At 35.6% G+C, this 19,798-nt stretch overlaps 1 protein-coding gene across 1 annotated transcript in view; it reads left to right on the plus strand.

Moving 5' to 3' along the window:
• Positions 1-19,798, plus strand: part of LOC128645002 (spectrin beta chain, erythrocytic) — a 278,974-nt gene that overhangs the window by 74,704 nt on the left and 184,472 nt on the right. The window contains exons 2-4 of the mRNA XM_053697713.1: positions 1,738-1,928; positions 16,229-16,380; positions 17,408-17,581. Coding sequence (XP_053553688.1) covers positions 1,784-1,928; positions 16,229-16,380; positions 17,408-17,581 — 471 coding nt within the window. The 5' untranslated portion in view covers positions 1,738-1,783. The remainder of the gene's footprint in view (positions 1-1,737; positions 1,929-16,228; positions 16,381-17,407; positions 17,582-19,798) is intronic.

Consider the following 19,798-nt stretch of genomic DNA (forward strand, 5'->3'; position numbering starts at 1 on the left):
AAACCTATTCTACTCCATTCTAAAAAAAAATGTTTCTATCACTCCAGAATCTCTTTTTTAATAGTTTACCACCATAATAAAACAAATAGGTAATAGACTTTTGCTGACTGAACCTGACTCCAACAATACAACAATAAAAAATATCCCTCAGTGTTCATAACTCCACTATCATTCCAGCAAATCAGGGCCACTGGCGTGACACAATTCCTGACCCTGCTCTTTTTTTCACCCCATGTTCATGCAAATTACTGCTGCTTACATCTGCAGAACATTGTTAGAATTCAGCCCTGTTTTAGTCAAGACCCAACAAATATTAAGCTGATTAAAATTATATCCTAACTACATTATAATTATTGCAAACTATCCATGATCTGTTTTATTCAAATTTAAATAATTCTGCCAGATTTTTCCAATCACCCATCCTCTGATGTTCATCTAAGCCACAACGTAATCTGAATACCATTAGCTTCCTGAATCAATTTAAAAATTCTAACCCTCACCTGCAAATCTATATTTTAAGATAACACCACCTGCACTTTATCCTGTCTCCAAATACTCTTATAGCAGCCTACTATATACACTTCTCTCAGTCCCTATCATTACTACTGGTCTCTCGCACTTACAGGACCTCCTATACTGTACCCGTCTTGTTCACGTTCTGCCAAGCAATGAAACAGTGCAGCCAATCTATATTAAATGATCATAGCATAAATCTTATTGATCATCAGAACAATTGGCTGGTAAAATGAAATAAATTATTGGTAATTGCAACCATTTCATTTTGTTTACATAATAAATAACACATGTTTTTTTAAAAGAAGTCCCTTAAAATGAAAGAATTTTACTATTAAAAGTAGTCCCTAAAAAAGTATAAAATGTTATTTTTCACTTCTTGTAAACATTGTTGTATTGGAACAGCTTTAAGGTATTAGCAGAAACTGTTGGTTTTGTATTTATTTTTTTTTGCTCTAAAATGTATGGTTACAGTTGGCCAAAGCCTATGCTCCAAACTCAGTAACCTTGTTAAGAATTTTGAGATACAAGCCATAAGTAGACATCACATTTTGACTCAAAGTGCAGTTAAACCAAGGTCTATCCTAAACTCTTGATATGTATGTAGCTTTGAGTTAACCTTTCTTAGTAACTCCAAGTCTAGAACCACCCTTAAGTGTTACGTGGTATTAAAAGCATCTATCATTACTCATTGGGGCATATGTATCAAACTCCGTATGGAGCTTGATGCCCCGTGTTTCTGGCGAGTCTTCAGACTCGCCAGAAACAGCAGTTATGAAGCAGCGGTCACAAAGACCGCTGCTCCATAACCTCTGAGCAGGCGGACAGACATCGCCGGAAATCAACACGATCGGGTTGATTGACACCCCCCTGCTGGCGGCCGATTGGCCGCGAGTCTGCAGGGGGAGGCGTTGCACCAGCAGCTCTTGTGAGGTGCTGGTGCAATGCTGAATACGGCGAGCGTATTGCTCGCCGTATTCAACGAGGTCCGCCAGCCCTTGATAAATAGGGGCCATTACCTCTTTCTAGGTTAATTTGGAGAGGCCAGATAGGTTTAGTCACATTGTTCTTTTTATTCATATAGGACAGAGTTATTTAGATCCTAATATTACCAAAATATAAGAAACACAATTTACTTGAGACTAAGGGCAATCATCCTTGTCGAATACAAAAATAAAAGATAGAAAACAATATTTGATGTTTAATATTTGTTTGTGATCTTAGGTTTCCATGATTTGTGATAAAGTATAACCAGAACAAAAGCACCAAGATGCAAACCCCGGATTTTGATAATGATGAAATCGAGCAGCAATACTGCCGAGTTAACTCCCGATGGGAAGCCACAGAAGATGAGCTGGACAATGACAACAGTTCTGCTCGGATGTTTGAAAGATCCCGCATTAAAGCCCTTGCAGGTAACTCAGCATCAAAAAGACCAAATAACTTTTTCTTGACAAACAACACAAACACACACACACACTGTGTATTTAAATCTACTGTCACATATATAGATATATATATAGTTATGGATTTTAATAAACAAAATAATGACATTTATTGTAATATTGTAATGATTCACACTTTCCTCAGACCTGGTGAGTAACCCGGAAACAGCACAATAAGTTTACTTATTTTGGGCTAGTTTACAAGTGGAGTGCAAATGATTTCGCAAGGGTTTTTATGATTGTTTACACTCCTTTTTTAATTGCGCTGATGTTACAAGTTGAGCTGATATTTATTCTGGAATCATTATCGCAATCTCAGAGTTGTGGTTAACTGTTTTTCAAAAATAAAAAGTGTCACAAAACTTAATAGCATTACAAAGTAAACTTATACTCATAGTAACACTGTCTGATACAAAATATTTGAAAAAAATATTGCACACAAAAGTTATAAGGGCTCAAAGATAATATGAGATCTCGGGTGTTAGAAAAAAAAGCCGTAAAAGGACTTTAACATAGAGATACATAAAGATACATTGCTAAGTGAATTGTAACCCTTTGCAGTTAGGTAGATGAAAACATGTTAAATCATATTTCTGTAAGGAGAAAAAGAGGTAAGAGAACCTCAAAGAAAGCAGGTGGTTTAAACTAGCACTCATTCCTATCTAACATGATTAAAAAATAACCTTTAATAAGTATGTTTAATACCGGCCTAAATACCTAGTGTACCAATTTAAAACTAAGTCTCAAATGTCCCCCTGTTTCCTGGCCGATAGCAGCTCCCTCGGCTTCAGGTGACAGGGACAAATGGACTCTAAATTAAAAACAACAATCACCAACGTGCAAATAAATGCCAAAAATATTTAGCAGCAAACTAGTTTCGGCTGTGCTATCAGCCTTTCTCAATGCTATGGACAAACCGAGGCCCGGGTGCCACCCCTTTATATAGCACTAAGTTCTAACCTATCAGCCAATCAATGTTTCCTGTGAGGATACTCCTACTTATCATCCAATCCCTGTGTGTTTCGGTATTGTGACGTGCATAAACAAAAAGCCCAACAAATATTCACATGTTAGAAAAGTTGCAAATACAATCCAATATGTTATATGTATTTCGATTAGATTCTATTTTGCGTTTTCCGCTATATGTTATCGATCGTTGCACTTGGGATTCATGTTTAAGTGTTTGTCCACATAAGACTCTGTAATTGAGAACAACACACACGCAAAAGAGCCACTTTCATTGGTCCACACGGGCATACCCCTATTTGACGTTATCCAATCAGACAAACGTTTCTCCGTGGGAAAGCAACACCACACCGGAACACCGCTGCGCAATAGAGCAAGTAAACTCTTTCTCTGTCATTAATCAAACATGTTACCAAACATCAGGGGTATTGATACTAGTCCAATCCCTGTGTAAGCAACGCTAATGTCCGAGACAGTACAGATCTATTCCAGTTTAACGCAGGATTAGGGAATTGTCACTGATTCGATTTCCATTTGTGTCCTAAATATTATACACTCAGAATATTGTGTTTATTATACATATAGGAAGCAAATTACCTTCCAATACATGCGCCACATGCGCTCGTATCATGTTCTGACATTATTTCCTAATTAAAAAACAATAATATACACAAAGGACACCCCAAGACGTATGTCAGTTTATTTAAAAAAGTGTTCCTTGAAATCCCTTACTGCACTGAGTGGTCCATATAAACATGACATGTTCCACTATTTTTATGTGTTGTCTTTCTCTGATAATGATGGATGGATTACTACCATAGGGGGATAATCTATGTGGGTTCCAACTTAATTCTCCATACATAATGCTGATCTATATGCTTTTCAAATGCTTGTTATTAACTTTAGTATCACAGTTATGAGAGGTTTCTCAGATGTAAATGTAGGACTGTGTGTATATGTGAAACTTCTAATAATGAATATAGCAAAACACATAGAGTGTACGGTTTATCTAACATCACATTGCCTGTACTAGCACCATACTGTCTTAGTGTGAAAACACATATTAGTATTATGAAATATTAGGCTAATGACATTCGTATATTATACATTTTTCCGGTGATCATTACATAACATAGATTATGTAATTTGCATATAAAATTATTAGAATGTGCGGAGGAATAGGTTAATGGTATAGGAAGTGCTATGGGCGGCTATTATACACCTTCAAATTTGTTAGTTGTTCCACAAAACTAGTATGATATATATTTAATGAATACTAATTTTCTAAGAATCTTACTACCTCTCTCATAGGAATTCCCTATTTCTAATAACATCCAATTTGGACTTGTGGGTAGTATAGGATATTAGAGTGGAGGTTGTTAGTCCGAATTTAGTTAGGTATAATTCAGTAAATATAATACATAAATAGTGGTTTTTGTGATAGAACAATACGGTGATCTAATAAAATGTAATAAAATGTAATAAAATAGATTGATGGAAAATACTTATCTCATGAATTTTTATCAACATTCATTCAACATGGTTTTTAAAGAAATACCCAATAGTTATTGGCCTCGTTCATTCCATTGGGTATAATTGAATTCAGTCTGAAAATCCAACCTGTTTCCTTTTGGAGTAGGGTATTTTCACAGTTACCCCCTCTAATTCCAGGTTTGATTTGTTCCAGACCCCAACATTTAAACGAGGCAGTTTTGCCTGAGTGACATTATAGAAAATGTTTAGCCACACTCGTTATTTTTTTGCCCTTTTCTGAATCTTTCTGTGCATTGCGAATGTTACTAAGACAATCTGTCATTCTAATGTTTAACTTAATCCTATTTCTGTCATGTAATTGGCAAGAGTCCATGAGCTAGTGATGTATGGGATATACATTCCTACCAGGAGGGGCAAAGTTTCCCAAACCTCAAAATGCCTATAAATACACCCCTCACCACACCCACAAATCAGTTTTACAAACTTTGCCTCCTGTGGAGGTGGTGAAGTAAGTTTGTGCTAGATTCTACGTTGATATGCGCTCCGCAGCAAGTTGGAGCCCGGTTTTCCTCTCAGCGTGCAGTGAATGTGCAGAGGGATGTGAGGAGAGTATTGCCTATTTGAATTCAATGATCTCCTTCTACGGGGTCTATTTCATAGGTTCTCTGTTATCGGTCGTAGAGATTCATCTCTTACCTCCCTTTTCAGATCGACGATATACTCTTATATATACCTATACCTCTACTGATTCTCGTTTCAGTACTGGTTTGGCTTTCTACTACATGTAGATGAGTGTCCTGGGGTAAGTAAGTCTTATTTTCTGTGACACTCTAAGCTATGGTTGGGCACTTTTATATAAAGTTTTAAATATATGTGTTTAAACATTTATTTGCCTTGATTCAGGATGTTCAACGTTCCTTTTTTCAGACAATCAGTTTCATATTTGGGATAATGCATATGAATAAATCAATTTTTTCTTACCTTAAAATTTTACTTTTTTTCCTGTGGGCTGTTAGGCTTGCGGGGGCTGAAAATGCTTAATTTTATTGCATCATTCTTGGCGCGGACTTTCTTGGCGCAAAAATTTTCTTGCAATTTCCGGCGTCATACGTGTCGCCGGAAGTTGCGTCATTTTTTTTACGTTTTTGCGCCAAAAAATGTCGGCGTTCCGGATGTGGCGCCAAAAAAAAAAGCATTTAGGCGCCAAATAATGTGGGCGGCTTTTTTGGCGCTAAAAAATTTGAGCGTCATTGTTGTCTCCACAATATTTGTCTCATTATTTATTGCTTCTGGTTGCTAGAAGCTTGTTCATTGGCATTTTTTTCCCATTCCTGAAACTGTCCTTTAAGGAATTTGATCTTTTTTGCTTTATATGTTGTTTTTTCTATTACATATTGCAAGATGTCTCACCCTGAATCAGAAGCCACTTCTGGAAAAACGCTTAACTGAGTTTCAGTTCTACCAAAGCTAAGTTCATTTATTTTAAATGTATAAATGTTTATCTTTAGCTATGGTTTGTAATAAGTTATTATGATATACTTTTACATGCAGGATCCATTAGTGTTTATGCTTTACATATTTCCATTTTTACATCTTATGTACAAGAAATATTTAGAAGATTTATAAGAAACATTTTTCTGATTCTATTTTAAAGGCTTTGTCTGACTTTGTGCCTTCTAATAAAATTTTTAGGTCTTTTTCACTTCTTTTTTAATTATTGAAGTTTCAAATGACCAACAACATACTGATTTTTCCTTCTCTGATGATGTTTTTTCTCTTTCAGAAATTTTCTTCATCAGATATTGACACTAACAAATCTACTTTTTTATTATTTTTCTATTATTAAAGTACATTTGTTCTTTGTTGAAAAGGTGTTGATTATTTGGGATATTAAGGTAACTAGTTCTTTAAGACTAGCTGACACTATTTCTGCCTATTTATTTCTTCTGTGTTTTCAGAGGTTTTCTTTCCATTTCCCCATTCTAGGGAATGGAATAGGCTGAGAATTTTCTTTTATTCCTTCTTCAAAGGTTTTAAACTATATTCTTTGCCAGGAGTTAAATTCAATAAGGAGGGTTCTCCAATTTATTGGGGCTATCTCTACTTCTACTAATTATGTTATTATTTCTATAGCAAAATAGTATTTATTTTCCTTTAGATAGTTGTATCTTATTTATGGAAAATTGATTAGTTTCAGGAACTTCTTGGTCCTGTGATTTATTTGGATATTGCTAGCATTGTTAAGGGACAACATTTACTAGACTAGGTGCTGTTGCATTTGTCTGTTGTTTTGCATTTATTGATTATGCAAGTCCTCTGTATTGACTGGTCCTTTAAACTGGACTATCATGCTAATAATTTCATTTGTGTCTTCATTTTATTGAATATTTTCGCAAATGAGGGTTATTCTATGTCTTTAGCTATTTTAGTTAGAAGAATTTTGTGATTTAAAAAAAAATAAAAAAAAATCCATATTTCTTAACTGTTACTCTGGGCTTCATGATTGAGTTCTAAGACTAAAACTTTAAGCTTATACTAGTTTGGTTGTTCTTATTAAGGAACAAATTCCTGAGTTCTTTCCCAAGTAACATGTTTATAATTGGGGTTCGAAATCAGCTCCCTAATATTGCGATGTACGTGCCGTATTCCAGCTTGGCTGGTAAGGGGCAGATTAAGACTTCTTTGAAATTTATTTGGTTCTATTTTGTCCAAATTTCTTTGATTTTATTCCAGTAAGGCTAACACTTTCTTTAAGTGTGTTTCTGTCCTATATATTTTGGGTACTGTTGAAGCATGGCTGGGCACCCATGGGGTTCAAGCGCTGCTCAGACCTGAAATCTTCTGGGGTATTTCTTCCAGTTCCTTTTTTAGGAACCGGGTTTGGAGTTTTTATTCAAACTATTTTGCCTTTTTATGGTCATTGATAGCATTATTTGTTTTCATTAGATACAATAAATGCATATTTTCATTTTTCTGATTATTTTCTGAGGACACGGAATCTCATATGATTCACTTGCTCTTCAGGACATAGAGGATCTTTTTTTCAAAAGCTCTTGATTCCTCACACAAGTGTCACCTTTTTAAGGTTTCCAGATAGTTTGTGTCACTGTCTTTGTCTCTATCAGACAAGGGATAATTCTTTTGGGTTCCGTCTGTCGGTACCTTTAGTCTCTATTATTTCCTTCAGTTGCTATATATGCATAGAAGTTTTAGGTCTTATGGCCATAGCATTGGATTCAATTCTCTTTGCTCATTTTTACTAGAAAGAACCTTTTCAGTCTTTTATGAGTGTTGTTTCTTCGAGAACATGGTTGGAGGATCAATTTACCAAAAAGTTTGTTGATTCCTCAGACAAGGGTAACCTTTTTAGGTTTCCTGATAGATTCAGTGTCCTTGACTCTGTCTCTGTCGGACAAAAGACATCTGAATTTGGTTTCAGCTTGTCGAAACCTTCAGTCTCAATCTTTCCCTTCGGTAGTCTTATGCATGGAAATTCTAGGTCTTATGTCTGCTGCATTGGACGCGGTTCCCTTTGCTCATTTTAACATGTGACCTCTTCAGCTCTGTATGTTGAACCAGTGGTGTAGGGATTATACAAAGATATCTCAATTAATATCTTTAAAACCGATTGTACGGCACTCTCTGACGTGGTGGTCAGACCACCATCGTTTAGTTCAGGGGGCTTCTTTTGTTCTTCCAACCTGGACTGTGATTTCAACAAGATGCAAGTCTGACAGGTTGGGGAGCTGTTTGGGGGTCTCTGACAGCACAAGGGGTTTGGGAATCTCAGGAGGTGAGATTACCAATCAATATTTTGGAACTCCGTGCAATTTTCAGAGCTCTTCAGTCATGGCCTCTTCTAAAGAGAGAGCCGTTCATTTGTTTTCAGACGGACAATGTCACAACTGTGGCATATGTCAATCATCAAGGAGGGACTCACAGTCCTCTGGCTATGAAAGAAGTATCTCGAATTCTGGTATGGGCGGAATCCAGCTCCTGTCTAATTTCTGCGGTTTATATCCCAGGTATAGACAATTGGGAAACGTTACATCCGGGCGAATGGTCTCTTCACCCAGAGGTATTTCTTCAGATTGTTCAAATGTGGGGACTTCCAGAAATAGATCTGATGGCTTCTCATCTAAACAAGAAGCTTCCCAGGTATCTGTCCAGATCCAGGGATCCTCAGGCGGAGGCAGTGGGTGCATTGTCACTTCCTTGGAAGTATCATTCTGCCTATATCTTTCCGCCAAGAGTAATTTCCAAGATTCTAAAGGAGTGCTCGTTTGTTCTGCTGGTGGCTCCAGCATGGCCTCACAGGTTTTTGGTATTCGGATCTTGTCCGGATGGCCACTTGCCAACCGTGGACTCTTCTGTTAAGACCAGACCTTCTATCACAAGGTTCTTTTTTTCCTTCAGGATCTCAAATCCTTAAATTTGAAGGTATGGAGATTGAACGCTTGATTCTCAGTCATAGAGGTTTCTCTGACTCCGTGATTAATACTATGTTACAGGCTCGTAAATCTGTATCTAGGAAGATATATTATCGAGTCTGGAAGATTTCCATTTCTTGGTGTTTTTCTCATCTTTTTTCTTGGCATTCTTTTAGAATTCCTAGAATTTTACAGTTTCTTCAGGATAGTTTGGATAAAGGTTTGTCTGCAAGTTCCTTGAAAGGACAAATCTCTGCTCTTTCTGTTGTTTTTCACAGAAAGATTCCTAGTCTTCCTGATATTCATTGTTTTGTACAAGCTTTGGTTCGTATAAAACCTGTTATTAAGTCAATTTCTCCTCCTTGGAGTTTGAATTTGGTTCTGGGGGCTCTTCAAGCTCCTCCGTTTGAACCTATGCATTCGCTGGACATTAAATTACTTTCTTGGAAAGTTTTGTTTCTTTTGGCCATCTCTTCTGCTAGAAGAGTTTCTGATTTATCTGCTCTTTCTTGTGAATCTCCTTTTCTGATTTTTCATCAGGATAAGGCGGTGTTGCGAACTTCTTTTAAAATTTTTACTTAAGGTTGTGAATTCTAACAACATTAGTAGAGAATTTGTGGTTCCTTTATTGTGTCCTAATCCTAAGAATTCTAAGGAAAGATCGTTGCATTCTTTGGATGTAGTTAGAACTTTGAAATATTATGTTGAAGCTACTAAATATTTCCAAAAGACTTCTAGTCTATTTGTTATCTATTCCGGTTCTAGGAAAGGTCAGAAGGCCTCTGCCATTTCTTTGGCGTCTTGGTTAAAATCTTTGATTCATCATGCTTATGCGAGTCGGGTAAAACTCCGCCTCAAAGGATTACAGCTCATTCTACTAGGTCAGTTTCTACTTCCTGGGCGTTTAGGAATGAAGCTTCGGTTGATCAGATTTGCAAAGCAGCAACTTGGTCTTCTTTGCATATTTTTACTAAATTCTACCATTTTGATGTGTTTTCTTCTTCGGAAGCAGTTTTTGGTAGAAAAGTACTTCAGGCAGCTGTTTCAGTTTGATTCTTCTGCTTATAATTTCAGTTTTTTTCATTATAAGATTTAAACTTTATTTTGGGTGTGGATTATTTTCAGCGGAATTGGCTGTCTTTATTTTATCCCTCCCTCTCTAGTGACTCTTGCGTGGAAGATCCACATCTTGGGTATTCATTATCCCATACGTCACTAGCTCATGGACTCTTGCTAATTACATGAAAGAAAACATAATTTATGTAAGAACTTACCTGATAAATTCATTTCTTTCATATTAGCAAGAGTCCATGAGGCCCACCCTTTTTTGTGGTGGTTATGATTTTTTTGTATAAAGCACAATTATTCCAATTCCTTATTTTTTATGCTTTCGCACTTTTGTCTTATCACCCCAATTCTTGGCTATGCGTTAAACTGATTTGTGGGTGTGGTGAGGGTGTATTTATAGGCATTTTGAGGTTTGGGAAACTTTGCCCCTCCTGGTAGGAATGTATATCCCATACGTCACTAGCTCATGGACTCTTGCTAATATGAAAGAAATGAATTTATCAGGTAAGTTCTTACATAAATTATGTTTTATGCAATATTTATATGTTGGGTAAGCGCATTTTACAGTATGCGATCATTTATGTGCATTTTACAGTATGCGATCGGGTATGCGCATATTACAAACAAACATGTTAAAGAACATTGGAATATGAAATATTCATATTTTCATGTTAGGTTAGTGCTAATAAGAATATGTGATGGTGTTTACGCAAGAGTGGGGTGTTAGGTTTTTTCCACTTTATTTTCTCCATTGACATCTATGGGGAAATACATGAACACGCACGCAATAGTGTAAGTTCTAATTTTTGCGCTTGTCGGTTACCGCTATCGGGGAATGAGTTTTAATTTCAAATTGTAATGCCAACGCAAACCAACTAGTGCAAAAATGAAAATCATAGCGGTGTTTTTGCTATAGCGAAAACCCAAAATACCGCTCCACTTGTAATCTAGCCCTTTGTTTATTAAAATACAGTGTGTAGCTCTCTTGGTGTGGTTATAAGCTTGCGCATCCTGGTAGCTTTACTCACAATGAGAATGATGATCCTATTGGTGCTGTTTTATATATATGAACAAGTTACCTACATCCTTAGTGAACATTTTTTCACATTTCTTTCTTTCCTGCTCTAAAAATAAACATAGGTTGTGTCTTTTACAAAAGAACAGTTTAATCACAATTCTCTGTGAATTTAATTAGTAGAAAAAAAGAAATTAAAGGGACAGTCTACACCAGAATTTTTATTGTTTTAAAAGATAGATAATCCCTTTATTAACCATTCCCCAGTTTTGCATAACCAACACAGTTATAATAATATACTTTTAACCTCTGTGATTATCTTGTATCTAAGCCTCTGCAAACTGCCCCTTTATTTCAGTTCTTTTGACAGACTTGCAGTCTAGCCAATCAGTGCTTGCTCCCAGATAACTTCACGTGCACGAGCACAGTGTTATCTATATAAAATACGTGAACTAACACCCTCTAGTGGTGAAAAACTGTTAAAATGCATTCTGAAAAGAGGTGGCCTTCAAGGTATAAGAAATTAGCATATGAACCTCCTAGGTTAAGCTTTCAACTAAGAATACCAAGAGAACAAAGCAAAATTGGTGATAAAAGTAAAATTGTTTCAAATTACATGCTCTATCTGAATCATGAAAGTTTATTTTGGCCTAGACTGTCCCTTTAAATTCTCAACTTTTAATACATTTTCCCCTATAAAGGATGAGAAAGCTATATATGTTTGGAAACTTTAATAAGGTTCATAAACTGGACCTCAATAAAATGTTATTGGAGATAACAAAAAAAAATATTAGGTGCCACATTAAAGCTTTATCATCTACAATATTTTACCATAACAATGATGTATGGAGGTCTCATCATCACGTCTGAGAGATTTATTTTTATTCTACAAGAAATTAAACCTACTCTCTGATATTGCTTTTTGTGATGCTTTGACGCTATAAAGGGGAGGTAAGAGAAGAATTTGAAATATGTAGCACTGTATTTCAAATTTAGATTACATGCAATTTTGGAATATGCTTATTTTTGCAATAATGACTTAAAAATAATTTTATATATATATATATATATATATCAATTAGCCGGTGACTCTGCACTCTAACCTTGATGGTGTGATAATGACCTGGGTGCAATCCTCAAAAAACTTGTATAGATGTGTATTTTCTCATCTGGGAGTACGGCTCAATAGCCGACTAATGATAATTCTTGTCTTGAAGAAGGCTCACATAAGAGCCGTAACGTCGACTATGATCTTCTGTAATTAAAATTCTGAGACTGTCAGAATAAATATGTTTAAAGTTTGATACAAAAATCCGGAGAGTGCCCTTCTTTACAAATACACACACACACACACACACACACACACACACACACACACACACACACACACACACACACACACACACACACACACACACACACACACACACACACACACACACATATATATATATAAAATTATGGCTTTTGTAGAAAAACAACAATTTTTCTGTTTGATACTCCCTAATCATATAACAGTAGGCTGCATTGAGAATCCACCACTTATACCAGCTTCATGTATACTTTTTTTTATCACAAAAGCGGTGATGATGTTTTTTTTAAAAAAAACAAACACATTCTTAAAATGCTTTTAAATGAATTTGAAAAGAACTAAAATTCCACACGTATCATATATCTCTATCTAATATTGCCTATTTTGGGGTCTTTTTTTGAAGCCACATGTTCAATAGCAGCTATGCAAATGCTTAGTAAAATCGCAACTTACAGATATACTGAAAGATTAGATATTATTTGCTAATATTTTATGATTCACCCACAAATGCTATATCAAAGGTCTGCAACTTAATACTGTGTTCTGGATACCCACTTTGCCCCTAGCACTGGATACATAAACAAACTTTTGATATGTTGATCTGGGTATATTCAAAATAATTTATTTGGAAAAGTGGCTTAGGTGGGGTTTTATTGTAAACTGTGTATTGCTTTTTATTCAGTGCTTTTTTGCTAGGGTAATGCAGGGGCAGAACTACCATTAGTGCAGCAGGTGCAGTTGCACCAGGGCCCAAATGCTGTGGGGCCCATAACAGCCAGTCTATACTTTACAGGTTGCAGGTCCAACGTATCTATCTATACTCAAAATCATTATACAGGGCACATGTATATTACTACTATTTCTTACTACTGAGTTACCTTTGGTGGTGGTGGGGGGGCAAAACAATGTTTGCACTGGGGAAGGCCTGTTACTGCTAGGGTGTATGCAAAATCATTTTTCTTTAATCCTTATAAAATTACTAATGTGACCCAACAGAAATTCCCCTGTCATCAGATATATCTGTTACTTAGATAGAGACAATGGTGTAATGTAGCTGATTTTTTAAATAGCTTCTCTAAATCACAAACTTTTACTTTGTTCAAGTGATGTAGTTTTTCTAAGCTAGACTATGGTCTACAAAAGATACGTAGGTCCCTGGAAGGAGCACAGCTGACATGGAGGGGACTTTGACCTGGGGGAGGAGGAGGCCCGTGGTTGGTGGGTGAAAAAGAGATCTCTAAAAGAGGTGCGCAATATATAGAAATAAACCAGTCCTGGGTGTAAAGGTGGTCTTAAGACAGCAGATCACTTGTATAGTCAGGCAGCACTCTTTGAAGTAGAATCGATGAGAAGAATCTGTGTGGACAGAAAACAGAGGCGCCTTATGGGACAGTATCGTCCAACAACAGAGGAGCAAAGTGAATAAAGCAGCCCAAAGCGGGGGTACTCACAAATGTAGCGGCATAAATGTATGCCTCACAGCACAGGACGGGACCTTTAGTCGCCCGACAGACAAATACGCTGGATCAATACGTGGAATCCAGGACCCAATCGGCAGCAACTTGCGGGACCACGTCACAGAGGGAGCTGTCTGTAAAGTACCCAATCACCAGCCTCGGCAGTTTAGTAGACAGGTCAGCGAACCAACCAAAGACATCAGACGTAGAGCAGGTTATCAAAAACTTGATAGTTTATTAAAAAACAAATGGATAATTTAAAAGATGTACAGCAACAAGCAACACGTTTCTCGACCCTCAGGTCGTTTCATCAGGCTTATACTGGACAATAATAACCTGCTCTATTTAACAAAGAAGTGAGCCTATCACGAACCACCCTACATACACACCCCTCTCTCCTCCAGTAAGGAAGATCCCACGCGAGGCATCATCTAAGCCAATCGCTATGATCCTATGAGTGAGGCGTGTGCAGGCAGTGCGAGCCATAATAGGAAGAGTTACCACACAGGAAAAAATATTAATAATAGCGGTAATATACTCAATGTGGAAAAAAACAATCAAATATAGATCTGATAAAAATCTGATAAAAACACAATCAATAGGCATCATAAAAACACAAAAGGACCTGATATGTAAAACAAATATACAAGAATTTAACATGACATGAAATATATGGTCGTGACATTGGAGAACCAATCACAGATAAATATAAAAATATGTATGTACATATCAGTAGTAAATAAGATAAATATCAGATAATAATACATTCCTGTCTAAAGACACAAAATTAAATATACTAGACATAACAAATTAAAACAAAAAAAGAACCTAATAAATACATGAAGAATTGATGACAAAGTTTGAAATAAACATTAAACATCATATTCGATCAATAAAAATATCACTAGCAGACAATAGAAGAATCTATCAATAATTCATGTATTTACATGATAAATAAATGAATACATAAAACCTCAATATTAAATATAGAGGACAAGAACAGTTTAAACTATATTAGGAGTGTGTTGTTGGACGATACTGTCCCATAAGGAGCCTCTGTTTTCTGTCCACACAGATTCTTCTCGAAAATAGAAAACGGAGTCAGAAAAAGCTAGTCTTATGGGGCTGAGCTGGAAAAAGCAGGAATCACTTGCTGGTGTTCTGGAAAAATGGCAAACTTGTGAAAACAGTGAATTACATCACTTCCTGTGACGTGGCATCAGCTGTTTCACAAATTTTGCCCGTAATGAGCATGCGTGCTAGCGTCATTACATACTTGGCCGCATACATCACTGCTACAATTTTAAGAGCCGTGAAATTCCTGGACCCTTTCAAGAGCGCATGCGTAGGATTTTGACTTCCGTCAATACCGCCGCTCACGCCACTGCTACAATTTCGGGACTTGTGTACTGTAATTCATGAACCCTTTGTTTTTCAGCGCCCGCTTTGCCAATTGCCATATAATTATACGTATCCCCTTTACAGTGACATAACAATGTTTGTATGACCAATCAAACAGTTTGAACAATAAAAACAATATTGTGTAAGTGTTGCTTTTTCATGTCACTGTAAAGGGGATACGTATAATTGTATGGCAATTGGCAAAGCGGGGCTCTGTACAACAAAGGATCCAGGAAGTCCCAAATTGTAGCAGTGGTGTGAGCGGCAGTATTGACGGATTTCAAAATCCTACGCATGCGCTCTTGAAAGGGTCCAGGAATTTCACGGCTCTTAAAATTGTAGCAGTGACGTATGCGTCCTCACAAAAAGTCTTATCGATATATATGTTTTTTTATTTGCGTCGGCCTTTAGACACAGCTGTCAACACACTGGAGAACCATCCTCAAGTATAATCTGTTTTATAGTGAATATGAACAATATTTGTTAGTCAGCGTGGAAGATTTGCACAGTATAGCCAACTTTAACACTAACCATAAACATCATGTAATTGTATTACATATATAGCTTTAAACTGATGGGACACATATTTAACATAAGAGAACATATATATAAATGCATATATATAGATATCTGTAGGTTTTGTTAGCACATCTCTGTAACATTTTGTCAAAGCCTAGCAGTGAAATGGACCTCCTTCCTCTAGTCTCTCACCCAGGTGCAAAAATATTAGTGTGAAATATAGTCCTTGCTGCACAATATAAGGCTCTATTGGGTTCATATATTTGTTTCTCGTGTGTATCATAGCCAGTGCCTCACTAGCCTCTGACCTAACTGATATATATATATATATATATATATATATATATATGACACATATCAGTCACAAGTCTGTATGTTTTTACTTTACAAATAAAACTGTACTTAATAGTTCCAGATAAGCCAAAGAATTTAAGAACAATTAGAGAATGGTTGTATCTTTTCACTATGTATGTCAGTTCTTTTACATTCATGTCTTACTAGTTTTGCATTTTTCAAATATGGTCGAAAAAAACAAAGAAATTGACATTTTCATGACCCTTAAAACAAGCAAATTAATCATTTCCCCCTTTTTTTTTGGCAATTTACAGATGAGCGTGAAGCTGTGCAGAAGAAAACATTTACAAAATGGGTAAATTCACATCTTGCCTTTGTAAACATGCGGATTTCTGATCTCTATTTGGACCTAAGAGATGGGCGTGTACTGATAAAACTGCTAGAGGTTCTTTCCGGAGAGCAGCTGGTATGATCACATTGATTAATTATTAATGTTGTTTTTTTTGTCATTTAATACTTGCTTTCAGGCACATGTATTTTAGTTTTAACCCTCGATATCCCCTGTCTTCTTCATTTGTGCTTATTAGTTTCTAAGAAAACAATAACTCTTAATGAATCACTAACAGTACAAAATAAACACAGCATCATTCTCGAAACGCTGACTTAAAGGAACAGAGTACTCACATTATTAAAAAAAAGAAAATTCCATAGACAAAAATACAGCATATTATATCAGATTAAATTATATCAGATGCATAAATATATTTAGCTTCATATAACACATGTAAAATTACAGTTTGAGCTACTGTTTGAGGGAAAGTCAGAAAAATAAGATAATTCTTTAAATGTACCAATTAAAGAAACCGAAAACATTATTATTTAAATGCAATGGTTTGAAAGCATTGCTAGATTGCATTACTTAGGGCTTTATTCATTAAAGTATTTGGTGAGCAGTATAGCATCTGATTTAGGGCTTTATTGACTGTAATTAGAACCTGCTCCGAGCTGTAAAATCACACAGAAATGAGCAAAGAGTCACCAGTTAATATCTGGGTAATTTTGAAGCCGGGAGTATGCCCCATTAAAATATATAGTGGGCAGTATAGCATCTGATTGGCTGCATTTTAACAAAATAAAACATCTCTGGAAGGCACAGTCGGTAGGAAAGTACCCAAGTAAGTGCAGAAATTGTATACATGGATTCATTAAGGGGACCATGAATAATGAAATCTTGCATTGCTTTAAAAGCATTGTAAGAAATGATAGCATTTATGTCAATGCTGTAAAATTGTTTCAATTCTATTTTACTTCATTTATAATTAGTAATACACTTAAAATTCAATTTATTAACCAAAGCCTACAATGTCTTACCGCTCAGTAGATCTGTGCAATGATGATTGCTAGAATTGGTTTCAAAACTAATCTTTTTAAATATTTTTCTTTTTTAAGCGCCTGAAAATACAATGGTTATAAGAATGTCCTTATCTTTTCAGCCAAAAAGAACCAAAGGAAGGATGCGCATCCATTGTTTAGAAAATGTAGACAAATCTCTTCGCTTCCTAAAAGAGCAAAGAGTCCATCTTGAAAATATTGGCCCCCATGACATTGTCAACGGTAACCACAGATTGATACTTGGCCTCATCTGGACAATTATATTACGTTTCCAGGTATATTTTGCCATGATTATGAAAGACAAGATATTTATATTTTGATATTATGCATATTGTTTTTGTATTTATAATATGTAGTATTCATGGTCACATTTCTCTTATCAGTCTCCAAAAACAGTAAAAATGTCCTTGAACTTCTTTAAGGCCATTAATGCTAATAATTGTATATCAGATAATAGATTAAAAGCCCAAATTATTTCAGATTCTCATTATATCATATGTATTCTGGTGCATGGTTTAGCACTCTTCAGGGCATTACAGTATTTACTACATATGCAGGGGAAAGCTACTTAAAGGGACACTAAACCCACATTTTTTTCTTTAATGATTCAGACAGAGCATGCAATTTTAAGCAACTTTCTAATTTACTTCTGTTATCAAATTTTCTTCGTTCTCTTGTTATCTTTATTTAAAAGATTCCAAAGAAGGAAGGCAGCAATAAAGTGGAATATAAGATTTATTCAGCACAAAACATAGCAACGTTGCAATAAAAATACTGGTACAAAGTACCCTTATATACCCAACCACCACAAGGGGGCAGTATAGGATATTCATAAAATTAACTCATTCACAAACAATATTTTGGAATTAAGACACAATAGGATACTATGTAACCTTACTCAAAGCAGCAATTTTTACCTAAAGGCTATAACATATACCCATCATTAAATCAAAATGATAGTCATGAGAACATGTCAAAATACATATTACACGAAAAATGGACAAGAAACATCTTTTTATTTATATATATATATACATACATTCATAGAAATACAGAACGATCCCAATCCCTATTCATGCCATCAGGTTCCATGGTGCCTAGTTCATATATACAGAAACACTCCCTTTGTTTTAACACTATGTTTTGACAAATATTCTATGATAAACACTAAAACTGATAACATATTAAGTTTAAAAAGTGTGGGCTTGAGGAATAAAAGTTATTTTGTTCCTGGTCAGAACAAGCATATTGTGGAAACTTTTGTAAACCTGGTACTGTGTGACGTAGATTCACTTAGACACAGATTGCATAAAGAGAAAGTTGCTAATAAAAGCAGTAATAACATGCAAGGTGTGTTTCATTACAGGAAGATTAACCCAGGTATTCCAATCAAACATAACTATTTTTCGAAAAAGATTTTGAGGCCTTAAATACACTTAAGTCCAGAGATGATATTATACTGAAAAAAAGCTGACAAGGGAGGTGCTATTGTTATCTTGAATAAAGGCTATTATACCAATGAGAATAAAAGTCAGTTAATAATGAAAATGTTTACAAGAGATTATTAAGTAACCCCATCTTTTCAATTCAGAAAGAACTGAATAAGATTATTCTTAATGCTTTGAATAATGCTGTTATTAATAAGGATTTGTCCAAATTTTTGGATATTAAACATCCTAGAACCCCTAGATAAATAAAAATTATAAGTAACACCCTGGCCGCCCCATAGTTTCCAGTATTGACTCTGTGTCCTCTAATGTTTCAATTTACTTGGATAAAATCCTTAGACCATATGTTGAGAATACAAATTCTTTTATTAAGGATACAGGTGATTTTTTGTTAAAAATTGAAGCGCTGGGTCTTAGTACTAGCAAATTTATTATTTTCAGCCTTGATGTTGAAAGTTTATACACTTCTATCACTCATGTTAGTGGTGTGGGGGTTGTTAAAACTGTCTTGAGCAACAGTGGTGATTTGTCTACTACTCAGATGGATTTCTTTATTCAATTACTGGAATTTGTTTTATACCACAATAATTTTTTGTTTCAGGATGAATATTTTTTACAGGTACAGGGCACAGCAATAGGTTCCAACGTCGCCCCTAATTATGCCAATTTGCTAATAAATATGTTTGAAGAGGAATTTGTTTTTCCCAATTTGGATTTCATTCAATGTGGTGCCTGTTGGTGGCACTACATCGATGATGTCTTTGGAATTTGGTTGGGCGACGTTGGAACCCTGATTGCACTTGTAAATGATTTGAACAGTTCTACTATACATCTAAAATTTAAACTTACCTATAGTGAGGAGGATTTGGTGTTTCTTGACACCAAGATCATTAAAGTAAATAACCTTCTAAAAGTAGATTTATTTAGGAAATCCACTGACCGTAATAGCATTCTTCATTTTGATAGTGTTCACCCTTTAGCCCTTTTTAAAGCTTTACCCCGGAGTAAACTATTGAGAGTTCGCAGAATTGTTACCGATGAGAA

The sequence above is a fragment of the Bombina bombina genome, chromosome 1 (genome assembly GCF_027579735.1).
Source record: "Bombina bombina isolate aBomBom1 chromosome 1, aBomBom1.pri, whole genome shotgun sequence".
Classification (NCBI taxonomy): domain Eukaryota; kingdom Metazoa; phylum Chordata; class Amphibia; order Anura; family Bombinatoridae; genus Bombina; species Bombina bombina.